The sequence below is a fragment of the Chiloscyllium punctatum genome, chromosome 48, assembly GCF_047496795.1.
Source record: "Chiloscyllium punctatum isolate Juve2018m chromosome 48, sChiPun1.3, whole genome shotgun sequence".
NCBI classification, from domain to species: Eukaryota; Metazoa; Chordata; class Chondrichthyes; order Orectolobiformes; family Hemiscylliidae; genus Chiloscyllium; species Chiloscyllium punctatum.
In genome coordinates this window covers 61673382-61685419 of record NC_092786.1, presented here as the reverse complement: position 1 = coordinate 61685419, position 12038 = coordinate 61673382, and the positions used below count along the sequence as shown (strand labels likewise).

Genomic DNA, 12038 nt, shown 5'->3' with positions numbered 1-12038 from the left:
CTTGGAACTTCTTCACCTCTTGGGACCCAATGCCTCAGGATGTGTATCTGTATCCATATGGACTAAGTTCACACAAACCTGGAAATGTATCTAGACAATCATCATATTATCACAAACTGTAGCGCAGCTTGCACTTGGGGCTGTACCACCATTCAACGGAAATCCTGGGTTGATGGCAGTCTCAGGCTTAATGCACTTCATTCCCACCCCTGATATAGGGTATCCATCACTCAAGGACTTAGTCCAAAGCTTTCCACCTAAGAGTCTAAATTCTCTGTCTAGTCATTGTAAAAAAGTTTTAGAGGTAAAAACTTCTGTTAATCTGATTTATTACACTATTTAGAGAGTCCCCTGAATGCAGGGTAATGTTCAGTATTATTTTGTCACCTAAAACTCTAATTGACCTCATCTCCGTAGTAAAGAATATAATGGTGGTAAGAAGATGTATTCCTTGCAATTTGTTTTGAAGTGCACAATTGTAAATCTCACAATAGTCCATATAGCCATCTGCCTCTCGAATTGTTTGAAAGATTGCTCTTATTAAAATGCCAGGAATCTCTCCATAAAACACTTTATTGATCAGTCTCTCTTTTCAAAAGCCTGTGCCAATAACACTGAAGATGGTGCAAAGCAGCGTTGTGTCATTGGATCATGGATAACGCCATTTTTACAAGCTGTCTACCTCTTTGTACAGTATATCCTCATGGTGAATCTTCTAATTGCATTTTTTAAGTGAGTACTTTCTTCCATCCATAATAAAAATCTGTGCATTCTGATGTAATTTCTTTCCACTGTGAATTTACATGTCTACCTTTGCTCGCTCCCATTACAATGTGGATGTGTTGCATCATCATAAACACTCCTCCCTCCTTGTAGCAGAACCACCACAACCAATAGGCAGGCCTTTGATATTTGTTCCAGAAATTTCTTCACTCAAATGGTTGTGAACCTTCAAAATTCACTATTCGAGAGTGGTGTTGAAATTAATTTAGTATGTTCAAGAGACAAAATGATTTTGTTTTAGGTTAAAGGTGTTGAGGGATATGATTTTGATGGATTTGAAGTGCAGGGTTAGCATGATCTTGTTGAATGGCAGAGTCCTCAAACAGCCAAATGGCCTCCTCTAGCTCCTATTTCTGCAGCCTGCCGTTGGCAACCATATTTCAGTTGCTATGGTTCTATTCCCTCTCATACCCTTCGTAAATGCCTTTGCCTTTCTACCTCTTCAACACATACTCACATGTCCCTTGTTTGACTAAATTTTTGGTCATATCTCCTTCACTGTCCATGTTTCATGTGCGTCTGAAATGTTTTGTTATGACATGGGAACAGCTGCTTGATGAACTGCAAACTTCGGCGCAGTACGAACTGATCTTTACTTTTGGGTTAAAAACCCAAGGTTTAGCAAAAATGACAGCCAAATCAACAAGTGAGAGATCAGTTTGGTTGACTAAAGCTTGATCAAATGGATGAATTTAAGAAAATTCTCGAACAATGTGGTAGAATTTCAGATAGTTGGTACTAGCTAACAGCCGAAGGCACAGGCACCATTTATGTGAGGAGAGGGGAAGACAGCATCTGGTTTTGGGGGTCCATTAACTAAAACTAACTTTTACTTCAGATTTGAACATGACCTAAGATTTAACCCTTTTAATGGCAAGGAGCTGCTTTTGGAATCATGTTCCATTAAACTTTTCCAAATGCTTTCTGATCATAAACATCACAGATATTTAAATAGCCATAATTTGTAATATGGAAAATTACAGTAAATTGTGGAAAATAATTTATTTTCTTGTTTTTCAGCAATGTGTATTTCCAAGTGAAGGCCATTTCAAACATTGTGTGGAAATATCAACGGTACCACTTTATCATGGCATATCATGAAAAACCTGTTCTCCCACCACCCCTCATCATTCTCAGTCACTTTGCTTTATTGATCTCTCATGTTTGCCGAAGAGGAAGGAAACATGATCGAGGGCAAGGAGGCCCAAGTAAGGATGATCTTCTGAATCTTCCTGAAGTTGGTGTTTGTGTTTTATTACAAACATTTGTTGGTGTCATTATTTAATGTTCTGGGAGTACAATATTTTCGACAATTTGCCTAAGGTATCTTGGGCTTGTATATTAAATCCTGGCACAGTTTTACTGTTTGATTTGCTTTGTTGCCTAATTAGTTGTTCTTGCAGTGTTGGATATGGACTAGTCACACTGCCTTGCTCAAAATCCCTTGTCAACAAAATTTTGTTTTTAGTTTGAAGTTTTGCAGTTTTTCCTGCTTTTCTCTCTCTCGCACAGACAAAGGCACAGGCAGAGAAACAAACTCTTTAATTACTAACTCCAACCGTCAAAGTTAAAAATCGCACAACACCAGATTATAGTCCAACAGGTTTATTTGGAAGCACTAGCTCTTGGAGCTAACTTTCAATTAAGGCTAGCATTCTAAATCAATTGACAAGGTCTCCAATTCAAATAGCATTGAATTTTGAAGACTTCTAAATTAAAAGTTCTGCTACTTCAAAGTCAGAATTTGTATTTAACTTTGGAAATCCTACACACCTAATCTGCCAAAACCTGTTTATTTCAGAACTGTTTGTAAGTGAGGATGATCAGAAAAAATTGCATGACTTTGAAGAGCAATGTGTGGAGAAGTATTTCCATGAGAAAGAGGATCGTTTTCATTCTGGGAGTGAAGAACGCATTCGGCTGACTTCAGAAAGGTAAAGATTTTAATTTTCTAGAACCTTAGTACCACTTATAACAATAATGGGAAATATGAACTTGAGTTTTGGTCGAGATTAATTATGTGCAAAGTTATCAGATTCTCATATCAAATCTCCGAATCATTTTAAAAGTGCAATTGCTTGTAACACAGTTTTGGCTGTCAACAAGTGCTCAAAACAACAATGAGATTCATTCAGTAGAACTGGCAGAAGAGAATTTAATGTCTGATCTGATGGTCAAAATTTGCAATGCAGAAATGGAACATTGTCGAATAGTTTAATCGGAGTTTCATTAAAAGTTGTATATAATTGGTGTTTATGACTTGAAATATAATCTTGATGTCAGTGTTTCTTTGCTGAGAACAACTATATCTCACCAGTATGGATAATGCAGTACTTTAACTTTTCTGAAATGGTTTGTGATGTACTTGGAGAAGTCATTAAAGATGTGAAATTTGGACCCTATAATCTAAATGTTTCTTGGGTCTGGGTGGGATGTTCTTTAGAGGGTTGGTGTGAACTCAATTAACCAAGTGGCCTGCTTCCACGCTGTAGGGATTTTGTTATTCTAATAATTGAGCTGGTCAGGTCTTAAAGGACGTAGTTGCTAGACTGAGTCTGCAGCAGGTGGTGATCGAACCAACAAATTGGAAAAACATACTTGATCTCATCCTTAACAATCTGGCAGCTGCTGCTGCATCAGTCCATCGGTAAGAGTGACCACCACACAGTACTTGTGGAGACAAAGTCCCACCTTCACATTAAGGATATTGTCCATTGTGTTGTGCAGCACTATCATTGCGCTAAATGCGGCAGACTTTGAACAGATCTAGCAATTCAAGACTGAGTATCCACGAGGCACTGTGAGTCAAAAACAGTGGCAGAGTAATACTTCAGGACAATCTGTAACTTCATGGCTCCCCATACTCTCTGCTTAACCATCACCATCACCATCAAGCCAGGGGATCAATCCTGGTTCAATGGAGAGTGCAAGAGGGTATGCCAGGAACAGCACCAGGCATACCTAAAAATTGAGGTGTTAACCTGGTGAAGCTAACACCAAACAGGAGCTAAGGGATCTCACAACGAACAGATCAGTTCTAAGCTCTGTAGTCCTGCCACATCCGGTTGTGAATAGTGATGGAGGAGGAGGCTCCACAAAAATCCACATCCTCAATGATGGAAGAACCAGCACATCAGTGCAAAAGTTAAGGTTGAAGCATTTTCAGCTAGAAGTGCCAAGTGGATGGTCCCTAGCATTACACAAACCAGACTTCAGCCAATTCAATTCACTCCATGTGACATCAAGAAACAATTAGAGGCACTGGATACTGCAAATGCTACTAGTCCTGGTAACATTCTGGCAATATTACTGAAGACTTGTGCTCCAGAACTTCCAGTACAGTTACAACATGGGCATCCAACTGACAATGTGGAAAATTGCCCAGGTACGTCCTGTGCATAAAAAGCCAGAGAAATTCAACTCGGCTAATTACCACCCCATCAAGTCTACTCTCGATTATCAGTAAAGTGATCGAAGGTGTCATCAACAATGCTATCAAACAGCGCCTGCTCAGTAATGCCCAGTTTTAACTTCTCTAGGGTCACTCCACTCCTGACTTCATTACACCCTTAGTTCAAACATGGACAAAAGAGCTGAATTCCAGAGGTGAGATGCAAGTGACAGCCATTGATATCAAGTCTGTATTCAACAGAGTGTGGCATCTAGGAGCACTTGCAAAACTGGAATCAGTTGGTATCAGGGGCAAACTCTCCAGTGAATGGAATCATACCTGGCACATAGAAAGTTGCCTGTGGTTGTTGGAGGTCAGTCAGCTCAGTTCCAGGACATCTCTGCAGGAGTTCCTCAGGGTGGCTTCTCACCTAGCCATCTTCAGGTCCTTTTATCAATGACCTTTCCTCCATCATAAGGTCAGAAATGTGGATGTTTGTCAATGATTGCACAATGTTCACCTTTCATGACTCCTCAGATACTAAAGCAGTCTATGTTGAAATACAACAACATATGGACAATATGCAGGCTTGGGCTGACAAATGGTAAATAACATTCATGCAACAAATGCCTAGCTATGACCATCACTAATAAGAGACAATCTAACCACTGGTCCTCAACATTCAATGGTGTTACCATCACTGAATCCTCCAGTATCAACATTTTGGGCGTTAACATTGACTAGATGCCCAACTGGACTCTCTACATTAACGCAATGGCTACAAGAGCAGGTCAGAGGGTAGGAATAGTGCATTGAGTAACTCACTTCCTGACTTCCCAAAGTCTGTCCACCATCTACAAGGCACAAGTCAGGAGTGTGCTGGGATACTCCCCACTTGCCTTGATAGGTGCAGCTCCAACAACACTCAAGAAGCTTGACACCATCCAGGACAAAGCAATCTGCATGATTGGCACCACATCCACAAACATTCGCACACTCCTCCACCAACACTCAGCAACAGCAGTGTGTACTGTCTACAAGAAAGACTGCAGAAACTCATCATAGATCCTCAGACAGCACCTCCCAAGCCCATGACTGTTTTAATGTAGAAGGGCAAGGGCAACAGATATATGGGAACACCACCATCTGCAAGTTCTTCTCCAAGTCACTTGCCATCCTGACATGGAGACATATCGCTGTTCCTTCTTCATCACTAGATCAAAATCTTGGAATTCCCTCCCTAATGGCATTGTGGGTCAATCCACAGCAGTGGAATGCAGCTATACAAGAAGGCAGCTCATCACCACCTTCTCAAGGGCACCTGGGGTCATGCAATAAATTCTGACCAGCCAGTGATGCCCACATCCCACAAATGAATGAAAAAAAAAATTGGGTACAGCGTGGAACATGACCATTCAATCAGTTTTATCCATGTTGAATCTAGAAGCTATTCATCTGCTCCCTGCTTTTTAGCTCCAGCTCTGTCATTCTCCAATTCCCTTTTGAAAGTTCACATTCAGGAGTGCATTTTAGATATGGTTCTTATGTGTTACACTTGATATTTCATGGATAGTGCAGCAGAGAGCTGAATGTTTAAATTATTAAGATTTTCTGGACATTGCAATTTGTGTGAAGTAGCAGTGAAGCAAACAGTACACTTGGTTGAATTCATGTCTTCAAAGGAAGTCCCCAAGCTCCTGTCAAGCCACATTTAGAATCCTGCAAATCTTTTTGGTTGCTGCAACAAGAGGTATTTTTCTCCAGCCAAACATTAGGAAACTCAAAGCGTAGAGCCTCCTGCTTTTGCCTGAATCTGCACCCTCAGTCCCCACCACTGTCTCTACTTCAATCAGACTGTATCTGTAGTTTCCTGTTACACAACAAATTAAACATTTGAGATTGTATCATAAGTGACAGCTGCTTCTACCCTTGTAACATTTGGTAAATGCCTATCATAACCCATCTACTGTTGAAACCATTATGATTTGTTGCCCCCAAACTCGACTATTCTAGTCTTATCCTTACGAGCTACCTACACTCTGCTCTTTCTCGTGATGTTCAGTTCACCTAAAATTCTTCTTTCCTCTCTCTTCACCCCTTTTTCTTTCTCTCTCGACCTCCACCACAATCCCCCTCCTCCTCCTTCACCCATCCCCACCTACGGCAAACATTTATTTTGCCTTTGCTGTCAGTTGTTTAAATCCCTTAATACTCTAGCACGTTCTCACCTCCATGATGTCGTCCAGTCCATCTTCCATCATGTTCTGTTTCGCTAACTCTGCCTTTGTGTATCCCATTACACTTTCTGATTACGTGCCTCAAGCATCTTTTGAAGCTTGTATTTCTACGGTAAGGGTATAATTGTAATAGTTAGGTCTGAAATTAGCAACATTCAGCAATAATTTATTTAGTTCGTATGAAGTCATTGAGTTAATCTTTCTTTCTCTTTCTTTTTAGAGTTGAAAATATGTCCATCCAGTTAAAAGAAGTAGGTGACCGTGTAAATTATATAAAGCGTTCATTACAAACGTTGGATGGCCAGATTGGGCACTTGCAGGACCTGTCTGCCCTTACAGTGGACACTTTGAAAGCACTGACTGCTCAGAAAGCTTCAGAAGCCACAAAGGTGCACAATGAAATTACTCGCGAGCTGAGCATTTCAAGAAATCTGGGAGATAATCTTTCAGATGCTCCAGTTAAAACTTCTCTTAAAAAGAAGCACAGCATTGGAACATATTTGGGCTCCTCTTTTTCTCAGCGAGGGATGGACACTGGTGATTCAGTATGTGCTGATGGTTCTCTTCAAGATTACATTAATGTTTCCCAAAGAGAGATGTTATGCAGGAAGTATGGCCCAGATTTTCTTCCAGGCTCTCAGAGGAATGAACTGAATGTTCAAGAGGCTGGTTCCTCAGCCTGTGCCTTATTACAAAATGTGGCATCTCCCTCTGAACTTCGCATGGAGCTGGGGAAGACCCAATCTCTGACCAGTGATCAAAAACCAGGAAAGTCATTCCACAGCATACCAAATCTCTCTTCCCCAGCTGCCAAATTTTTTGTTAGTACCCCATCTCAACCAAGCGGTACAAGCCAACTGGAGCTTGTAGCTGACTCAGTCGACACAGTTAAAACTGGTATAGATGCCGATGGCAGTTCTGTTGAATTTGGGGCATTTGTTGGTAAGTATAGTGAAGTTGTTTGTGCTTTACCTGAAGACATTTGCTGCTGTCCTTCTCATCCTGCTTGCAGCTTCTGTTGCCACGCTAGCACCACAGCTTGCTTTGAAACTGAAGGATATCTCAACCACGCATTCATTGACACTGAGAGTAGCACAGACACTGACAACAGTCACGACCGAAGCACTGAATATAATCCGAGCACTACGCATGACTTTGAGAACGACTATGAAAAGAGAGAACCTCTGCGCACAGGAAACTTTACTTCGGCCATCCTATCCAATAAAGAAACCTATGAACAATACAGCAAAGGTCAAAGAGATTTGGACAGTCACTTCATACAGGCTATCGAATTACGAGGTCAACATATTAATATTGGGAACTGTTCAGGACTGCTGAATGATCTGTGGAACAAAACCAAAATGAGAGGTTTGAGCTCCTGTACCACTGTAACTTTGCGGGACTTCTGCTGGTTGCAGGTGACTTCACTGTTGGTGCATTGCTTGGGCCTCTCCTTGGTTTTATTTGCCCTTCTGCTTCTGCTATATCTTGGTTGCAACAAAAAGGCACCACTGCTGTGTTTTTTTTCCCTAGCTTTGTAACATTTTATGATATCTACTCCAATGTCTCCGATTTTACCTCCGAACGATACTTGGTTTTCAGCCATTTTGAACTGAATCATACTTTAATTGTCTAATTGTCCTTTCTAAGATTGTGACAGTTAAATGGATCTTAAGTCCCTGAAAGCGTTTTGTTTTAAATTTCAAAACAAACTTCAAATTTAACTTTCAAATTTGCATCTTCAATACTTAATTTCTTATTGCAATCAGTGAAGGGAAAGCACAGAGGTACATTATATAATGGTCTTAATTTGTAGTGTTTTTTAAAGAATTTTCCTGGTTTTACTTTTGCCATCTAAAAGCTGTCAAGAAGTTGTGCATCATCAATTATTAGAAGTTGGAAACATGTCATATTTAATTCAGTCTTATTGATGTTAATAGAAATTCCAGTTACGTTTAATTGAAAATGATTGGTTGATTGGACCATATGCATTCAGAATATTATATTTTTAAGCCAGTTACTTTAAAGTTTTTTTTTTACCATTTGTGAAATCACATTAACAGCTCCAACTATTTTACAGTCTATTGTGTCTGTTATTGAGAATATGGTTTGTGAGGTCAGATCAGAAACATTTCAAAATTGCACGAATTTTACTAACATATTGCACTGTCAGTTTGTTAGCATCTGTGAAATAAATTTTGTGTTAATCTAAATGCATGTCTACTTCAGGCCACAAGGACAACTTGGAACTCCCAAAGTCAGGGACAAGGGAAGCAATAAAGTCGAAAGAGCAGAAATCGACGAAGGGAGTCGTTCATGATTTGGTATTTTGTGCAAAGTGTATTTTCTCTCCTTTTCCAATATTATGCTTCCTTGAAATGTATACTAATGCCTCATGTCTTTACTAGGGAGTTCATCGTGGTGATCGTCATTTGAGAGCTGTGAATTCTTACGCTGGATTTGCTGACCTTCGTGGCAATCATTTGACTTCTGGGACACCTGTTCAGGCAGTTTCTTGTAAGTTTTCAATTCTCCGGGGTGAATTGCCATGTACAGTGGAGTCCTGTACAGAGAGATCCAATTTGTAATTAAAAACACTGCCTTAACCTTGAATTTGAAATAATTTGGATTATTATGAAGTAAGATTGGCATCAGCAGTTTCATGCTTCATGTTTTTGCAGCCAAGAGTTAACTGTGGATCAAACTAAACTGTAAATAGTGTCACTATGAATCAGTGTAACATGAGAGCACAGGAGCACCAATTTCCCTAAAGTGGCAGCTCCTGATCTCCATCTACCATTTGTATTTGTAACATTGAAGTCACTCCAGTCTACATTTCATTTGTTCCATACTGGTTGCAGCATGCAGTCAAACTTCAAAAACAGGCCTTTTTTCCATTCCATAGTATGCAAGTCAAAGGATTAGCAATAAATACATACTGTCTGCTTTTATCTATTGTTTAATCAATCAAAATTAATGATCAGGCCAAATTAGCAATCTCCTAATGTGACTGACCTGCTCAATTTCCTGAGGATGTGAATTTAATCAGTCTGCTTTATTAATGTACCAATGATAGCAATTCAATATTTCCTTCAAGACAATGATAACTTACCTTAGCTTCCAGTTTTTAAAAACAAGCCTGTCACCAGTTTATAAATAGACTGTTCCAAAAAACAAAAACTGCAACCTGATCAGGTTGCAATCTCCTCAGAACCGTTCTGTCTGCTGTCAATCTGGGCTTTGTAGTTTAAATGTAGACATAACCTTCAGACTCCAATTCAGTATTAATCAACCTCGCTTGTTGAAAGGTAGATTCATTGAATACGCAATTCTTTTCTGATGCCAGACATTCCAAAATCTACTTTGCTCAGCAGCAAAGTTGAGAGTGAGATCAAGTTTAGTTGTCTTGGAGTAGAAAGAGTACTTCAAATCAACATTCTGGCTCTTTGTATAAAATATTCCAGATTGAACATTGAACTTGCAATTGAACAGCACTGAAGTATCTCATGTACTGTAGCAGGTAGGTAGATTTTTAACAAATGGAGTCAAGGAAAATTATCTAGCCCTTTGTGCTAATTAGTGGCTGATATTTGATTTGCTAAAAGTGATTTTGCATATGAGCTTCTTAACAATTGATCCATGTTTATGAATGGTTGAGTATTCTTGTTAAAATATTTAGTTAGTATATGTGCCCATTACTGGGGTATGCAAGGTGTTCTGTGTTTTACCTTGTACAGTGCCGAGAAAATTCAATTTGGTTTGATTTTGAAAAAGGTTGCTGAAGTGTTTTGATATTTGAACTTTAATTAGCATATGAAGTGCTTGGATAAGTGCCAACTTATTCAAACATTTGGGTCTTCTGATTTTTCCTCCAACTTTTAACAATGAGGATATCCTCATGGTAGTATTGAATACTGCAAGTTTGCAGATTACACGAAGATTGGTGGAGTAGCAGAAGGGACTGTCAGAGAATACAGGAAGATATAGATAGACTGGAGAGTTGGACAGAAAAGTGGCAGATGGCTTTCAATCCAGACAAATGTGAGCTGATGCGTTTAGGTAAGTCTAATTCTAAAACGAATTATACAATGAATGGAAGAACCTTGGGAAAAGCTGATGGGCAGAGAGATCTGGGAGTGCAGGTCCATTGTACCCCGAAGGTTACTGCACAGGTGGATAAAATGTTCAAGAAGGCATACGGTATGCTTGCCTTCATCGGATGGCTTATTGAGTGTAAGAGCTGGCAGGTCATGTTAAAATTGTACAAGACATTGGTTCGGCCACATTTAGAATACTGTGTACAGTTCTGGTCGCCACATTACCAAAGGAGAGTGTGCAGCGAAGGTTTGAGGATGTTGCCTGGTATGGAAGGTGCTAGCTATGAAGAGCAGTTAAGTAGGTTAGGTTTATTTTCGTTAGAAAAAAGGAGATTGAGGAGGGACCTGATTGCGGTTTACAGAATCATGGAGGGTATAGACAGGGTGGATAGAGACAAGCTTTTTCCCAGGGTGAAGGATTCAATAACCAGAGGTCATGCTTTCAAGGTGAGAGGTGGAAAGTTTAAAGGGGATACATGCGGCAAGTACTTCACACAGAGGGTGGTGGGCATTTGGAACGCGTTGCCAGCAGAGGTGGTAGATTCATTTAAGATGCGTCTGGACAGATGCATGAGTGGGTGGGGAGCAGAGGGATACAGATGCTTAGGAATTGACCGACAGGTTCAGAAAGTACATTTGGATCGGCTCAGGCTTGAAGGGCCGAAGGGCCTGTTTCTGGGTTTAAATTTTCTTCTTTGCTCTTATAAAAAGGAGAGTCTGAGTGTGAATTGTAATTTGCTTTTTTTGTTTTCCCTCAGTGCAAGATAGAACTGTTAAAGACTGGATCAGGGCGTCAGCTGAAGATGTAACATTTCATCGAGAGGATTCAAAGGCTTCCTTGTTGGTTAGTCTGATTTTGAGATTGTTATCAAGCAATGTGATAATTATTACCTGTTTTTTCATTCCTAGAATGTGGATGTCACTCGCAAAATCATTATTTTTCATCACTAGTAATATTGTAGAATTGGTAATCCGCTGCCTACTTCAAGTGCTGCAGATTGAAGCTTTTCGTATTGCTCTTGTCCAATCAAGTAGATCATTTTGAAGGTGGTTTAAGGGTCAAGCACATTGCTGGGAGTCTCATGGACCAGAGTGTGGGGTAAACCAATTTTAATTAGTTTGCTGAATTCAGATTCCACAGTGGGATTTGAACTCTCATCATTATTCTAGACCTTTGGATCACAACTGCTGTAATATGTTCATTAATGATTTTTGTGCATATTATGTTTTACCTAGTGGAAAATACTTCTGTGAATGTCTACTTAAGGTGAAATACAGGATAACACTGCATACTAGTTGCATAATTAAAATTAACTGTTATGGCCTATTATTTTGAGGATGCTCAATGGATAGCCTACTTAATTTCACCCTAACTACATTTCCATCTCTTTTACCCTCATGTTTAACCAGTTTCTCTTTAAATGTACATGTGCTATTCACGTCAACTACCCATGGCTGCGAAGTCAACAGTCTCACACTGAGTGAAGAAGTCTCTCCTGAATTCTTCAGTGGATTTTGGTAATGACTATA

The 12038-nt window shown here is 39.7% G+C and overlaps 1 protein-coding gene across 4 annotated transcripts in view; it reads left to right on the top strand.

Annotated features, from left to right (window-relative positions):
- trpm7 (transient receptor potential cation channel, subfamily M, member 7) overlaps positions 1 to 12038 on the top strand; it is a 191139-nt gene that overhangs the window by 130319 nt on the left and 48782 nt on the right. For 3 of the 4 annotated variants that reach the window (XM_072565434.1, XM_072565433.1, XM_072565432.1), the window contains 7 exons: positions 600 to 732; positions 1804 to 1991; positions 2585 to 2717; positions 6632 to 7779; positions 8641 to 8735; positions 8820 to 8928; positions 11267 to 11352. In XM_072565434.1, coding sequence (XP_072421535.1) covers positions 600 to 732; positions 1804 to 1991; positions 2585 to 2717; positions 6632 to 7779; positions 8641 to 8735; positions 8820 to 8928; positions 11267 to 11352 — 1892 coding nt within the window. The remainder of the gene's footprint in view (positions 1 to 599; positions 733 to 1803; positions 1992 to 2584; positions 2718 to 6631; positions 7780 to 8640; positions 8736 to 8819; positions 8929 to 11266; positions 11353 to 12038) is intronic. The other variant, XM_072565435.1, reaches the window with a different exon arrangement.